The following is a 15,914-nucleotide window of genomic DNA, read 5'->3' on the forward strand; positions in this document are numbered from 1 at the left end:
AATCAGGGAAGGGGAGAATGTTTTGACCTAGTTCCCCACAAAATTACTGTTCTTTAAGAATTAGGGGTTTTTTTTTAAAGATTTATTTATTATTCATGTATGTGAGTACACTGTAGCTGTACAGATGGTTGTGAGCCTTCATGTGGTTGCTGAGAATTGAATTTTAGGACCTCTGCTCGATCCAGTCAACTCCGCTCACTCAGTCCCTGCTCGCTCCGGTCCAAAGATTTATTTATTTATTTATTTATTTATTTTTTGAATTCTTTTTTTTTGATTTTTAATATTTTTATTACATATTTTCCTCAATTACATTTCCAATGCTATCCCAAAAGTCCCCCATAGCGCCCCCCACTTCCCTACCCACCCATTCCCATTCTTTTGGCCCTGGCATTCCCCTATATTGGGGCATATAAAGTTTGCAAGTCCAATGGGCCTCTCTTTCCATTGATGGCCGACTAGGCCATCTTTCGATACATATGCAGCTAGAGACAAGAGCTCCGGGATTCTGGTTAGTACATCATGTTGTTCCAACAATAGGGTTGCAGATCCCTTTAGCTCCTTGGGTACTTTCTCTAGCTTCTCCATTGGGAGCCCTGTGATACATCCAATAGCTGACTGTGAACATCCACTCCTGTGTTTGCTAGGCCCCGGCATCGTCTCACAAGAGACAGCTATATTTGGGTCCTTTCAGCAAAATCTTGCTAGTGTATGCAATGGTGTCAGCATTTAGAAGCTGATTATGGGATGGATCCCTGGATACGGCAGTCTCTAAATGGTCCATCCTTTCATCACAGCTACGAACTTTGTCTCTGTAACTCCTTCCCTGGGTGTTTTGTTCCCAATTCTAAGAAGGTGCACAGTGTCCACACTTTGGTCTTCATTCTTCTTGAGTTTCATGCGTTTATCAAATTGTATCTTATATCTTGGGTTATTTATTATTATACATACATAAGTACACTGTAGCTGCCCTCTGACACACCAGAAGCGGGCATCAGATCTCATTACAGGTGGTTGTGAGCCACCATGTGGCTGATGGGATTTGAACTCAGGACCTTCAGAAGAGCAGTCAGTGCTTTTAACCGCTGAGCCATCTCTCCAGCCCCAAGAATTAGTTTTGTTTTTTTTTTTTTAAATAAGGATTTTTTTAAAAGTATGTATGTGGGGCTGGTGAGATGGCTCAGTGGGTAAGAGCACCCGACTGCTCTTCCGAAGGTCCAGAGTTCAAATCCCAGCAACCACATGGTGGCTCACAACCATCCGCAACAAGATCTGGCGCCCTCTTCTGGAGTGTCTGAAGACAGCTACAGTGTACTTACATATAATAAATAAATAAATCTTTAAAAAAAAAGTATGTATGTATTTATTTTATGCATATGAGTACACTGTAGCTGTCTTCAGACACACCAGAAGAGGGCATCCAATCCCATTACAGATGGTTGTGAGCCACCATGTGGTTGCTGGGAATTGAACTCAGGACCTCTGGAAGAGCACTCAGTGCTCTTAACCGCTCTCTCTCCAGCACCAAGAACTATTTTTTTTTTTTTAATTTGTAACCCTTCTTCTACTGAGCACCAGAGCCTACCTGTGCCCCTCCAGGTCTCATTGCCCCAGGAATCCTGTCTTGGTGGCCTGGGAAATCGGGACCCCCACCCTCCAGGGTTACCTCCTATGGTACATTTCCACATGTCTCAAAGTGTAAACTTGTACCTGCCATGGAAACCCCGGCATTTAGAAGCACTTAACTGGTTTTTGGTTACAGATGGGAGGGGGAAATCATGTGGTGGTCAGGCCTCTGAAGCCAGTGAAGTCTCAGGAGGGCTTGAAGTGGCCAAGTCTTCAGAGGTCACCCAAGAAGACTCCAGAAATCAAGGCAGTCTCTGCAGATGTCTCAGCTGGGTGGAGGGGCCCATGATTGTCACCCTCTGTTGCCTAGGCAAGCAGAGGCAAGAGGGTCAGGGGCTCCAGGCCAGCCTGGGCTGCATCTCCCTGGGTTCCCTCTGGAAGCAGCTCTGCACCCAGCTGTTTGGACCTGGGTGCTTTAAAATGTCCTCTTGGAGCTGGGAGCCAGACTTTAATCCCAGCACTTGGGAGGCAGAGACAGGAGGATCTCTGTGAGTTTGAGACAGACCTGGTCTGCACAGTGAGTTCCAGGGCAGCCAGGACTATGTAGAGAGACCCTGTCTCAAAACCAACACACAACAAAAAAACAAAAACAAAACAAACAAACAAAAACCACCACCACCACCACCACCACCACCACCACCACCACCACCCAAAAAAAGAGAAACAGAAACTGTCCCCAGGCTGCTGGCTACAACCAGATCAGCCACCTCCAAGTCAGCAGGGATCTGTCCCTTAGCTTCAGAACTTTATAGAGAGTGCCTTCCATGCTGTGGGTTCAAAGCCACTGCAGCTTCCAACTTCAAAGCTTCTCAAACTCAAAGGATGTGTGGACGGAGGGAAGGAGAGAAGGAATCCCAGGCCCAGCTGCAGGTTGCACCACTGCCCCGCCTTTGCAGCCCCACGAACATACCCCCTCCCACAGCACACCCTCCACAGGTCTCAGAGTGCAGGCCTGTACCTGGCACTGAGAGCCTGGCAGGGTGTGAATTTTCACCCCTCAGAGGCTCAGTGTGGCTCCCGGGGAAGGCTGAGAGAACAGTGTTCTGCAGAGGTGTTGTTGGCATTTAGTCTAGGCTCTGCCCCACAGTTACCTGGCAACAGTCAGACATGCCTGACTCACTATAAAAGGGAATGCTCACCCCCTCCTCTCTCTTGATTTCTTGCTCTTGCTCTTGACCCACCTCTCTCCCCATCCATTCCTCTCTCCTCTCTCTCCACGTACTCACGGCTAGCCCTCTACTACTCTTCTCTTCTCCTTCTCCTCCTCTTCTTCTTCCTCCTCCTCCTCTCCCTTTCTCGTCTCTCTGTCTCTTCCTTTCTCTGTCTCTACTACCCTCTCAGCTCCCCTCCCCATACCCTGAATAAACTCTATTCTATACTATACCATCATGTGGCTGGTCCCTCAAGGGGAAAGGATGCCTCAGCATTGGCCCAGAAAGGCATCCCCTTTCCCCACACCATACTTCATTTCCACCACACATATCTCTGGCCTCCCTTTCTTTTTATGAAACACAGCAGCTATGGACCCTGATATGCTTTCCCCAAGGGACCCAGACATTACTGAATGTCAGCAAGCCATTCTCAGGCTCTGGAGTGGCTTCTGAGCCCTACCCTAGTTAAGTGTGGCTTTGGAGCCCACATATTTGGTTGGAGCCCCAGCCCTGCTCCTTGCAGAGCATGGCTTCACCTTTGTAGGGGCACAGAAATGCAGGTTTGTTCAGACCAGCTCTTGCAGCCTCATGGAGAGAAATATACAAACGTTTCTGAGAGCAACTCTTGTCCAAGAAATTCAAGTACTTCCAAATATATACATATATATATATTTATAAATTGCATCCATGAGTTTATATTCATACTGTTATGTACACTATAGAACACTCAATAAAAATTTTAAAGAATGAGATAAAATAGAGGTAGAAATTCTCATGTTCTTCCTGAAGGTGTGGCTCGCTTTGGAGAACCTTGCTAGAGTCCCAGGAGTCATCTGTACGCAGTGGTTTGGCGGGAGTGGGGTGTGGGGGTGTGGGGTGTGGGGGGTGTGGCAGAGATTGTGGGCCTAAGGAGGTGGTGGAAGGGCTGAGAGTGCAGGAGGCGCTGGAGGAAGCTGCGGCAGAGCCAAGGGACGTGAGGTCTGTGCTACAGCTCTGTGCGGCTGGGGAAGTGAAATCTGGAGGCAGGAACCGAGGCACTGGGGGTTCCGAGGCTCGAGGAGCTCAGCCTGTTGGAGGGTGCCAGCCTGGGTGTTCTGGGACCGGGCGAGCCTGGGCATGGGAATCCGGGACAGAAGGATCGTGGACGCGAAGCTCGAGAGTGAGGGGACCCGGGCTCTGGGCTCAGCTCTGGCAGCAGCCGCGACAGGTCGTCCACCAGGTGCCACTTCTCCTGGACCTGCTGCAGGGGAAAGAGACCAGATGTTAGAAGTTGTAGCCAAAACCCACGCCCACAACGCAACCTGAGGCCACGCCTCTGCCAGGATCTGTTCTCAATGCAGCAGGAGGCCACTAGAGGCCCCGCCCCTAACCTAGGACCAGGAAGCACCATGGCCCCACCTCCAACACCTCCCACCTACCCCTACCCAGACCACGCCCATAACCTAAGGCCACGCGTCCACTAAAGTAGGCTGCCTGTCACAGGAGCCATGGGTCCCTTCCTAACCTGGAGGTACACCCACCACAAGGAAGAAAGAAACCCACCCTGCCAGCTCTGTCCTTCTGAGTAGCTAGCTACACACTCCTCAAGGGTCAGGCCGATGCACACTCACCCACACCAGTTGCTTCCTCAGCCTCTGGATGGCTCTGGCATTCGCCCGGGACTGGGAGATGCAAACCGTCAGGACGATGCTTAAGGCAGATAGGACTCCAGGTCAGTCACCTCTCAGATCACAGTCATCCGGCCTGACTTCCTTGCCCCTCCCCCAGTCTCTGTCTTTGAGACAGGGCCTTGTCATGTAGCCCAGGCTGGCCTGGGGCTCACTCTGTAGGTAGGGTGGCTTCAAATTCACAGCAATCCTCCTGCCTCAGCCTCCTGAGTGTTAGGATTACTTACAAGTGTGTACTATCACACTAACTCAACTGTCTCACCTCAGGTCTTTGTGCTTTATCGGAAGACACCGTTCTTCACCTCCCACTTCTTCCCACAGCCCCACACTCCGAGTTCCCCAGCATGGCAAGTTGGTTCACCCGGGGCTGTGTTGGTACCTATATTTGAGCCCCCATTTCTCTGGCTCCTACACTCCAGAACGCTGTCTAGAGATGCTCAAGTGTTCACCACCCCTGGGGAAGGAGCCAAACCCCTGGAGCTTCTCCCTCTGTCCTGCTGTATAGTCACCTGAGCAGAATGAGGAGTGGGAAGCTGAAGGCGTGAGAGCTGAGGTAACGGAGGGCACGCTGGCTAGGAAGTGGGAGCTGGAGGGCCACCAGCTCGGGTACCACCTGCCAGGGGGCCGAATAGTTTGTGAAGAGGCCACAGTCCCAGGAGGAGTGGGTGCTGGAGAGATGGGAGCAGACAGGCTTGTCAGAATCTGGGGTAGGAGTTGCTGGGCCAGCCTCCCCCCACCCCACCAGCCTTTCGTCACCACCTGCTGATCACGTAGGCCAGAGGTACTGCGGCCAAAAGCAGGCCTAGGAGCAGCACCAGGTGGAAGAAGAAGGTGGAGCTGGAGGCTCGGAAACGCCGCGGGGACGCCCTGGAGTTCCTCAGGAGGGTGTACTGGAGGTGGGTGATAACAGCATTTACCAGGGGGCTTTGTAGACCACGGAGTGAGTATGAGGTCCAAAGAAGGGAGGCGCAGAAACAGGATGCAGCCTCAGGGTGCCCAGGGGGCCGCCTGAACCAACCCCCTCACCTTCTTGATGTAGAAGGTGAGAAAGAGGAAGACACTGTTGAGTAGCGGCAGCAGGGGGCAGTAGAAGAGGCCCATCCAGGTGACAGTCTGTGCAGCCACGATGTCCAGCACATTCTTAGGCACCAGGAACTCCTCCCGGTCTAGCCAAGTCCAGAACCAGCCGGAGAAGCGCTCCACTAACAGCCTGGGGGCGGGTGGGGGTGGGGGGACACCTGGGTACACTCCAGGCAAGTATGCGAACCACACCCATACGGGCCATCCCTATTGGCTTGGCTGTGGCCTCCAGCCGTCCCCTGGGGCGTGCCCGTATAGCTCACCTCCGAGGCAGGCTGACCAGGAAGGCGAAGGCCACGGTGAGCAGGAAGTTGAAGATGATTAATTTATATAATTCTTCGCCCACCGAGTTCTCCCAGCACTGCGGTGCAGAGGGGGAAAGGGGTGGAACCCATCATTATCCTCAAGTTCCTCCAGATTCTCTCCCCTCACCCATTGCTTGCCGGGGGTGGAGGGTGGGGTGGGGTGGGAGTGGGTTAGCGGCTAGGGTGGGCCGTTTGCAGCCAGACACGACCTGGGGATAGACTAGAGCCAAGGACTCCCACGCCAGGAGAACTATAGCAGGGTGCAGGGCGCCCCCTTGGTGCATGCTGTGGTATAGCAGCTCCGTCTCCAGCTACTCTGTGAGATCCAGGGAGCAACAAGGACTAAAAGGGACCTGGCTCTGGAGTCTGAGGTGGGGCTTTGTGGGGAAGGATGGAGCTGCAGGCCACCTGGTAGTCGCAAGCGTTGTAGCCGTAGGACTCGCAGCTGGTCTTGTTTCTGCCTATGCACAACACCGTCTGACCCAGGGAGAAGGAGAACATGCCCAAGCTGGCCAGCTTCAGCACCACGCACCTGCGGACGAGGCGTGCGTCATGCGGGGATGCATCAGAGGGTACGGGCCAGATCTATCCAGGCTGTTGCCTGAGACCCTGAATCCTGGGCACTGCCCCTATTTCAAAGCTGAGCCTCCGTCCAGCTTGCTTTATCTCTCGCCAGTGTTTCTCAAAACACGTTCCTCAAACCTGACTCTACAGAGTCGCAGGGAATGGGTCCTGTTTCTAAACCAGTTTGGGAAATACTGCACCACCCAGCTATATATACTCCTTGCTGCCAGTTTTATAATTTATTCCGATGCGTCGCACAAGAGAAACTCGGCACCTTCCCGAGTCCTCAGAGCCTCAGTTCAGACAACACCTTCTTCTTCCTTTTTTATTTACTATGTAGCCCTGGCTGGCCAGGAACTTACTATGTAAGCCAAGCTAACCTCAAACTTACACTGGTCACCTTCTGTGTGTGTGCGCACATGCATTCATGAGGCATGAGCACGTGTGTTGGGTACACTCACCTGGACATAGATATGAGACTAGAGGTTGACTTTAGGTCTCTATTGCTCTCTACTTACATTTTTTTTGTTTGTTTGCTTGTTTTGTACAGGGTTTCTCTGTGTAGCCCTGGCTGTCCTGGAACTCACTTTGTAGACCAGGCTGGCTTCGAACTCAGAAATCCGCCTGCCTCTACCTCCTGAGTGCTGGGATTAAAGGCGTGCACCACCATGTCCAGCTCTACTTACATTTTTAAAAATTATTTTTGGTTATTTATTTGGGACAATGTCTCACTATGTAGCTCAGGCTGGCCCAGGATTCCTTTTGTGAACCAAGTTGGCCTCAAACTCTACCTGCCTGTCTTTGACTCCTGAATGCTATTTTTATTTATTTATTTATTTATTTATTTTGGTTTTTCGAGACAGGGTTTCTCTGTGTAGCCCTGGCTGTCCTGGCACTCACTTTGTAGACCAGGCTGGCCTCGAACTCAGAAATCCGCCTGCCTCTGCCTCCCGAGTGCTGGGATTAAAGGCGTGCGCCACCACGCCTGGCCCTATTTTTATTTTTAAAATTATGAGTTATATGTCTGTGTGGGTATGTGCCTGTAAATGTGGTTGTCAGCGAAGGCCAGAGGGGTTGAACCTCCCTGGAGGAGCAGCCTGATGTGGATGCTGGGAATGTAATTTGGGTCCTCTGGAAGGAGCTGTGCCTGCTTATAACTGCTGAGCCACATTTCAACTGTCCACTTTAAAATTTTATTTTGAAGCCGGGCGTGGTGGCGCACGCCTTTAATCCCAGCACTCGGGAGGCAGAGGCAGGCGGATTTCTGAGTTCGAGGCCAGCCTGGTCTACAAAGTGAGTGCCAGGACAGCCAGGGCTACACAGAGAAACCCTGTCTCAAAAAAAAAAAAAATTTATTTTGAGACAGGGTCTCTCACTAAACCCAAATCTCAGCATTTAAAGGTACACAGAGCAAGGAAGTCTTGGGATCCACCCATCTCCCTGCCCCCAACACTGCTGTGCGAGTGGATTGTTACAAGCACACACCACCACACCAGTTACATGGCTGCTAGCATCTGAGCTTGTCTTCTTTCATGGGAAAGACACACTGTATGGCTGAGCTACAGCCCAGCCCCAGTAGTTACTGCCAGGTTCACTGCTCAGCACTGTGTGCTTCAGGAACACATGCCACGTGTAGTTTCTAAATGTGTCATAGTCTGATGGCCTGAATCTGTGACATGCCTGTAACCTAGACAGTACAGTGTCTGTGTGACTAGAAGGGCTGGCAACAGAGGCTTGGTCTCCAGTTCAGCAGGGGCTGAGAGGCAGGGATTGCTGCCCTTTGGAGTACCTTAAAAGACAAACAAAAAAAAACCAAACCAGCGTGCAGGAGTGGGTGGCTCAGCAGTTAAGAGCACCGACTGCTGTTTCAAAGGATCCTGGTTCAAATCCCAGCAAGTACTTGATGGCTTACAGCTGTTTGAACTGTCATTTAGGGAAGCTGGAGAGACGGCTCAGTTAAAGGCACTGACTGCTCTTCCAAAGGTCCTGAGTTCAATTCCCAGCAACCACATGATGGTGGCTGTAATGGGATCTGATGACCTCTTCTGGTGTGTCAGAAGACAGCTACAGCGTAATCATGTAAACAAAATAAATCTTAAAACAAAGGCAAGCCTGGGACAGTGGTACACATCTTTATTCCCAGCACTGGGAGGCAGAGGCAGGCAGGTCTCTGTGAGTTCAAGGCCAGCCTGGTCTATGGAGTGAGATTCTGTCTCAAAAACAAACAGCAGGGCTGGTGAGATGGCTCAGTGGTTAAGAGCACTGACTGCTCTTCCGAAGTTTCTGAGTTCAAATCCCAGCAACCACATGGTGGCTCACAACCATCTGTAACAAGATCTGACTCCCTTTTCTGGAGTGTCTGAAGACAGCTACAGTGTACTTACATAATAAATAAATAAATCTTAAAAAAAAAAAACAAAAAACAGCAAACAAACTGTTGATGCAAGAGCTCACCTTTCTTTCTTTCTTTCTTTCTTTCTTTCTTTCTTTCTTTCTTTCTTTCTTTCTTTCTTTTTTTCCAAGACAGGTTTTCTCTGTATAGCCCTGGCTGTCCTAGAACTCACTTTGTAGACCAGGCTGGCCTCAAACTCAGAAATCCGCTTGCTTCTGCCTCCCAAGTGCTGGGATTAAAGGTGTGTGCCCAAGAGCTCACTTTTCTAAGGATGTACTATGTGCTCCAGGGTTGCTGGCCTGGGTGCTCCCAGGTGAGTCCCTGTCTGTTTCACTTCTCAACACAGGAGTGCTGGGGTTACAGGTGTGTGCTACCACATCTGGCTTTTTAATCACATCTGGCTTTGTACATGTATTCTGGGGATCCAAGCTTAGGCTGTCAAGCTTGCATGGCGTGGGGCTTATACCCTCCAAGCCCTCTTGATAGATGTTGACTTTGATGGTTTTGACAGCATCTTGCCGTGTAGCTCAGGCTAGCTTTGAACTTGTCACTCCCTGCCTCTGCATCTCAAGTGCTAGAGTTAAGCCACCATGCTTGGCATGAGTTGTTTCTTGTGTGTGTTTCAAAGCAAATCAGAATTGGCCATGAGGGAAGCAGAGGAGGAGAGAAGGCAAGACCCAGAGAGGTGAGAGGAGAAACTTCTGAAGCTGGTGAGGTACACAGGCAGGAAACTGGTCCAGCATTTCCAGGCTGAAGGTCAGGTGCCTAGCCCTCACGCTTTGCAGGAGTTGTGTCTCAAACTGATGAATTTTTAAATTTTTTTTTTCATTTTCTTTTTTGAGACAGGGTTCCTCTGTGTAGCCCTGGCTGTCCTGGAACTCACTCTATAGACCAGGCTGGCCTGGAACTCACAGAGGTCTTTGTGCCTCTGCCTCCCAAGTGCTGGGATTAAAGGTGTGTGCCACCACAGCAACACCCTCCATAACCCCCAGCAAACTGCAGGATTTTTATGAGTGTTCACAGCTAGCTGGTTTGACTCCCCAAAGCCAAAGAGCATCCCAACCCTCCGTATGGCCCTCCCTCCACTTGGTGCAGGCTGATGGCTCCCTTCAGGGAAGCCTCAGATTTAGATCCCTAAGGCTGAATGTTCTAAAAGCACTGCTCACCATCCCTTGGCTGTAGTGAAGAACACGACAGTCCCAGTTCAGGGCCCGGGAACCACAATGCCACGCCCCCGTATGCTCACCAGATCAAGGTGAGGTTGACTTCAGTGCCGGGAGGGTAGTTCTCCAGCTGGATCAGGACTGTGAACAATTGGGGGCCCAGGAAGTTGACCAGGGAGATGACTCCAGGAGGCAAGTACTGGAGCACCAGAAAAAGGGACTCCTGTGGGGAGTAGGAGGGAAGGTCAGGGTTCCGAAGATGCAGCTCTCCCAGGCAGGGCCTTGACCTGAGCCTCCATTTTCTCATCTGCCAAGTGGGGGCACTCACCTCCTCCCACCGTTCACACCAGAAAAGCAAACAAATGATAAAGAAAAGAAAACAAGTCTCCTGTACCTCCTTGTTGTCCTGTGAGTACTTGGTGGCCCAGAAGATGGCGCTGATGGCTCCGACCACTAGGAGCACAATGAGGACGTTGGTGCGAAGGTAGGTGAGCAGGCGGCAGGCCTTCTGGGCCCTGGTCTGCTGTTGAGCCAGCTCCACGCGGCGGCCCTCTTCTAGCTCCATCTGACGTGACAGCAGCAGGGAGGGGCGCTGAAGCACTCCACATCCACACCTACCCTCATCCAATCACTAGCCACCCCTGATCATACACTCTCTCAGTCAGCCACACACACATGGGTGTGTGTACGTGACTTTTGTTGTTGGGTTTGTTTTTCTATTTTAAAGATTTATTTATTTATTTTATGTATTTGATATACTCTTCCACAGATCCCCATTACAGACGGTTGGGAGCCACCATGTGGATGCTGGGAATTGAACTCAGGACCTCTGGAAGAACAGTCAGTACTCTTTTTTTTTTTTTTTTTTTTTTTTGTTTTTCGAGACAGGGTTTCTCTGTGTAGCCCTGGCTGTCCTGGAACTCACTTTGTAGACCAGGCTGGCCTCGAACTCAGAAATCCGCCTGCCTCTGCCTCCCACGTGCTGGGATTAAAGGCGTGCGCCACCACGCCCGGCAGTCAGTACTCTTAACTGCTGAGCCATCTCTCCAACCCCTGTGGTTGGGTTTTTAATTTTATTTTTTATTTTTTTTTTTTTTTTTAATATTTTTATTACATAATTTCCTCAATTACATTTCCAATACTATCCCAAAAGTCCCCCATAGCGCCCCCCACTTCCCTACCCACCCATTCCCATTCTTTTGGCCCTGGCATTCCCCTATATTGGGGCATATAAAGTTTGCAAGTCCAATGGGCCTCTCTTTCCATTGATGGCCGACTAGGCCATCTTTCGATACATATGCAGCTAGAGACAAGAGCTCCAGGGTTCCGGTTAGTACATCATGTTGTTCCAACAATAGGGTTGCAGATCCCTTTAGCTCCTTGGGTACTTTCTCTAGCTTCTCCATTGGGAGCCCTGTGATACATTTAATTTTATTTTTACACTGTGTGTGTACATGCATGTGTGTGTGTGCACATGCATGTGTGAGTGCCATGGCGCACACATGGAGGTCAGAGTAGAGCTTGTAGGAGTTGGTTCTCTCCTCCCACGTGGGATCCAGAGATGAACTTTAAGCCGGCAGTCTCAGAGCGAGCAAGGCCCTTTACCTGAAGAACTATCCTGCCAACCTCTCGCTGAGACAGGGCCTTTCTCTCATAATCTTGGCTGGCCTGGCACTTCTGCAATTGTAGTCCAGGTTAGTAGCAAACTCAGGAAGATCTTCCTGCCTCAGCCCTGGATCCCAGTGCTGGGATCAGATATGTACATCATACCTAGACACACTCACATTATTTATTTATTTATTTAAGGCAGCGTCTCACTATGTAGCCCCTGGCTGAATTGGAAATCACAGACATCCTCCTGCCTCTGCTTCCCAAGTGGTAGGATTAAAGACATGTGCCACTAGGTCTGGCTCACACATTCTCAGAACATTTGCATGTTCTCACACAGGGCACATGTGTGCACGCCCACGCAGCCCCCTCACCCTCACTTTCATCGACAGCCACACTCGTGCGCTTGGCCACACACACCTTCAGTTCATTGCTGATTTCGTGCTTCTTGATGGTGGCGGCTTCCCACACCCGGATGCAGAAGTCCCAGGATGAGAACACTTTGGCGCTGAGGGGTGTCCTGTAGCGCTGGCCCAAGAGTGTCTGCTGGGGTAGGCCTTCTGCCATCCTGGTGGAAGGGGGAAGGATTTCTGTGGTGGTGGTAGGGTCCCTCCACCCTCGCCATACAGGAGGCAGAACCAGGATGAGTCTCACTGCACAGTGATCTATCTGCCAACTGAGGATCTCCTTGGCCCGGGAAGGATGGCCAAGGATGGAGGCCTGGAGGATGTGGGGTCTTCCCTCACCTCTGCAGTATCCCACAGAAACAGAGGAGCAGGCAGACCATTGGGCTAAGGAGGTAGGCCAGGCGGATGCTGTATTCGGAGCTGCTCTCTGGCCCCGCTTGGTAGGCACCGTAGAAGAGATAGGTGTTGTTGAAGGCCTGGAGAGACAGTGAGGGCATCTGAATGAAGCTGAGTGCAGGGCCCTGAAGTGCTTGCCCTGAAAGAACAAGATCTCCTTTCCTGTTCCAGGCAAGCCTTGAACTTGAAATCTTCCTGCTTCAGTCTCCAGAGCACTGTGCTTGCAGGTGTACGCCACTGTGCCTGGCCTAAGAGCATCCCTGTTTTACACACACTCAAAGAAGCCAGGTGACTTGCCCAAGGCTGCACGGATTTGGATCCAGGACTCAGGCTACTGGCTCAGTGGCCTCCAGGAATTGGGAGGTACTCCCCCAGCCCCCACACAGGGTTTCTCTAGGAAGCCTTGGCTGTTATAGAACTCTCTCTAGATGAGGCTGAACTTAAACCCAGAGACCTGCCTGCCTCTGCTTCCTAAATCCTGGGATTAAAGTCGTGTGTCACCACACCTGGTGGGAGGTTCTTATCTAACAGCCCTGGACATCTTCCTCCATTTGTCTCTTGCTCCAAGCTGGATTCTGTGGGTCATGGGGACAAGTCCCTATACCTGGCCTGGCTGGCTTAGGGAAAAGTCTCCCTTAAAAGCCAAAATCTCTCTTGAGGGAGCAGGGGTCCTTTCAGGCTGGAGTCTCCCAGATGTCCCAGAACATTGCCAGAAGATACCCCACTTACTCTGCCAGTTAAAATATTCCAAAGTGGGTTGTGAAACCTTGGAATGTCACTCTGAGGCAGGGGGCTGCCGGAGCACTGGAGGCCTGCTAAGTGGGAAGAGAAGGGCATCAGGACAGGGTCCCCCAAACACGTGACACTCTATCTCCCAACTCCACTGTCTCTACCCTATACTGAAGCTGTCTGAGTTTGTGCTGGGCGGCATAAGGGCAGAAGGTCCTATGGAGGAGAGTCCAAAGCTAGCCCAGACAGGGCCAGCACTCACTCAGTTTCAGGGCAGGGCCTAGCTCAGGGGGGCGGAGCCAGACCAGGGGCAGCAGCACAAAGCAGGCAGTCAGCAGCATGGTCAGCAGGTTGAGCAGCAGCAGGAAGCGAAGGAAAGTGAAGTAGGACTGGATCCCGGTCCCGAAGAGGCCTAAGGGAGAAAAGCAGGGAGAGTCAGCCTTGTTGAGAATCCCAGGGCTGTGTGATGTGTGACAATATGGACCACCCCAGGGCAAAATTAGGGCCCCCACAGCCCTCCAGAGATCTGTAACCCAGCTAGGTGTGCACAGGAGGAATCCGAGGGGTGTACAAGGATGGAGGGGCTGATGAGGAAGGTGGGAAGTATGGGTCGGCATGGGATCCTACCCCCAATCTCGTAGAGAGCTCCCTCCCAGAGACCGAAGCCGCGGGCCAGCCGTTGCTCTGCCTCCCTCAGGTGCTGTCGCGCCACCCGCCTCGGGCGATGCCACCGCTGCCAGAAGGAGGTCTTCACTCCCTCGGGCTCCCGCAGTTCCCTGCAGGACCGTGGTGACGGGGGGCGCCCTTGAGTAATCCATCTGACAGGTGCATCCTCCGGAGGCCCCCCCACCCCCCGCGCGGCTCGTCCAGAGTCGCCGAGCGGCACCCACCGGATGAAGCGCTTGTCTGCCATGGCGTAGGGCAGAATCCGCAAAGGCGTCCGGGAGGCGCATAGCCGCTCCACTTCTTGCTCCCACAGCTCCTCCGAGGCCGCCTGGGGTTCAGGCCTATGTGGGGCTGGTCCTGACTGCACCGACCACTGGCGAAACATCCCAGTGGGCACGCGGGACAGACAGGCAAGATCCTTGCTCGCAGGAGCTCCACCTTGGCCCTGCCAGTGTCCACAGTGAAAAGAAGCCTGCTGCGGTTCAGGCCGGGGCTGCCCCACTCCACCTCTCAAACAGACCCACTGACCAAGGCCTTGGTCTTTAGCTGCCAAGCACGGTGAAAGGCCTCCAGGATATGAGGAAAGATAAGCCGCAGGCATAGGCTGTCTGTCCTAAACCTTACCTTATGCTTTAGAAAAACACAATCCCCACTCTTTTCCCATGTGCTGATTGGCTTTTGGGAAGTCACTCCTGTCCCGAACCCCCGACAGCTCCTAGAATTAGCTTCCTGCAACACCCCAACTCTGGATGTACTAGGGCTCCGTTCTGTGTGCGTGTTTGTTTTGTTTTGTTTTGTTTTTTGAGACAGGGTTTCTCTGTGTAGCCCTGACTGTCCTAGAATTCACTCTATAGATCAGGCTGGCCTTGAACTCAGAAATCCTCCTGTCTCTACCAAGTGCTGGGATTAAAGGCGAGTACCGCCACTGCCCAGCCCGTTCTGTGTGTTTTGTCCAGGCTGGGTCTGCTCTGGTCTTCTCAAGGGACCCAGAATAGAAGGCGTGGCTACATCCTCAATCATGAGAAAAGAAAGGACCCCCCCCCCCCCCAAACCATCCAGGAGGAAGCAATAGCCCTGGCCTTCTTCCCCCTCTCACCGTCCTTATTGTCACACGGCAAGCAGCTCACAAAGAGGCAAGGGACCAAGCTCCCCGAAGAGCCCCCTCCTAGGACCAGACCAGCTCTTGACACACCAGACAGGGTGGTGGGGTCACGTGACAGGAACCCCGGGGGTGGGGGCCCACCGCGTCTCCTCCCCTCCACCCACTCCCGCCTTCCTTCCTCACAGTTTCCTCTGCCTCTGCGTGCTCTTCCCGCCCTGGAGGGACACGGGCACAGGTGAGAGGCGCGGGTGGTACCAGGCCGACCTGCTTTTCTGTGCTCCCGCTCCTGCAAGTTCCCTTTCTGGCCGCCAGTCCTTAGGCGTGTCCTGGTGCGGGGACCCTTATCTGCGGTCCGCAGTCGCCCCAGAGAGCAAGGCTAGTGACGGGTGGATGTTCTCAGCACCGGAGCTGCTGGCTCTCCGGATCCCTGGCGCTTTGTTCTTTGCTTTTTTTGTTCTATTTCAAGACAGGGTCTCACTGTGTAACTCTGTCTTGGAATTCAGCATGTAGAGCAGGCTGGCCTTGAACTCACAGAGACACTTGCCCAAGGCTGGGATTAAGGAAAGGCCTGTGTCACTATGACTGGCTGGCAGGTTATTTTTGAACTGACCGCCTTAAGGGCAGGCACTGCCCTCCCTGTTGCTATGCCCTGGCCAGGCTCTGGCACCAAGCCCAACCTAAGTGCTGAGGAAGCAGCTTCTAAGAGCACGTCACTCGTCATCCACTGACTAGATCTTTAGGAGTCATCTTGGCCAGTTCCCAGTTCTGGGAGCCCTAGCCTTTCCTCCCTGTTCACCTCTTTTAAAACCTTGTTGTCTCAGCTCTGGATTCTGAGTCTCCGCCTGTGTCTCTGCCCACAGGTTCTGTACTCCCAACAAGTTCACACAGGAAGGCGCCCCAGGAAATGGCTTTCAAATTAGGCCAAAGTCATGCAAAATTCAGAGTAAGAGCAAGGAGTCAGCTAGGGGCTGAGGAGGGCTGGGTCTGCAGGCCAAGACTTCCGGTGCCAACCCACCCCGGCACGGAGAGACAGCTGCGAAGAAGCGTCCCCCTCCCCCCTC

At 52.3% G+C, this 15,914-nt stretch overlaps 1 protein-coding gene across 2 annotated transcripts; it reads right to left on the reverse strand.

Annotated features, from left to right (window-relative positions):
* Positions 1 to 3,660: 3,660 nt before the first annotated feature.
* On the reverse strand, positions 3,661 to 15,911 carry Tmc8 (transmembrane channel like 8). 2 transcript variants are annotated; one of them, XM_021177350.2, is made up of 16 exons: positions 14,848 to 15,911; positions 13,976 to 14,196; positions 13,713 to 13,861; positions 13,348 to 13,497; positions 13,086 to 13,171; positions 12,300 to 12,436; positions 11,974 to 12,121; positions 10,340 to 10,510; positions 10,029 to 10,168; positions 6,235 to 6,358; positions 5,785 to 5,882; positions 5,468 to 5,651; positions 5,201 to 5,331; positions 4,951 to 5,109; positions 4,385 to 4,463; positions 3,661 to 4,014 (listed from the first exon to the last, which is right to left on the reverse strand). In XM_021177350.2, the coding sequence occupies exons 2-16, from the start codon at positions 14,134 to 14,136 to the stop codon at positions 3,760 to 3,762; spliced, it is 2,172 nt and encodes a 723-aa protein (XP_021033009.1). In that variant the 5' UTR covers positions 14,137 to 14,196; positions 14,848 to 15,911; the 3' UTR covers positions 3,661 to 3,759. The 2 variants fall into 2 exon arrangements, with proteins under 2 accessions (XP_021033009.1, XP_029339707.1); XM_029483847.2 differs by lacking the exon at positions 14,848 to 15,911 and having other exon boundaries at positions 13,976 to 14,782.
* Between the last annotated feature and the right edge of the window lie 3 nt (positions 15,912 to 15,914).

Source organism: Mus caroli, unplaced genomic scaffold (assembly GCF_978045245.1).
Source record: "Mus caroli unplaced genomic scaffold, Mus_caroli_1 scaffold_13, whole genome shotgun sequence".
Taxonomy (NCBI): Eukaryota; Metazoa; Chordata; class Mammalia; order Rodentia; family Muridae; genus Mus; species Mus caroli.

Coding starts and splice junctions, on each gene's coding strand:
- Tmc8 (XM_029483847.2), bottom strand. CDS start 14,352: ATGCCTGCGGCTTATCTTTCCTCATATCCTGGAGGCCTTTCACCGTGC. Junction 6,359..10,028: donor GTCAACCTCACCTTGATCTG/GTGAGCATACGG, acceptor CCTCGTCCGCAG/GTGCGTGGTGCTGAAGCTGG. Junction 5,110..5,200: donor CTGGCCTACGTGATCAGCAG/GTGGTGACGAAA, acceptor CCATCTCTCCAG/CACCCACTCCTCCTGGGACT.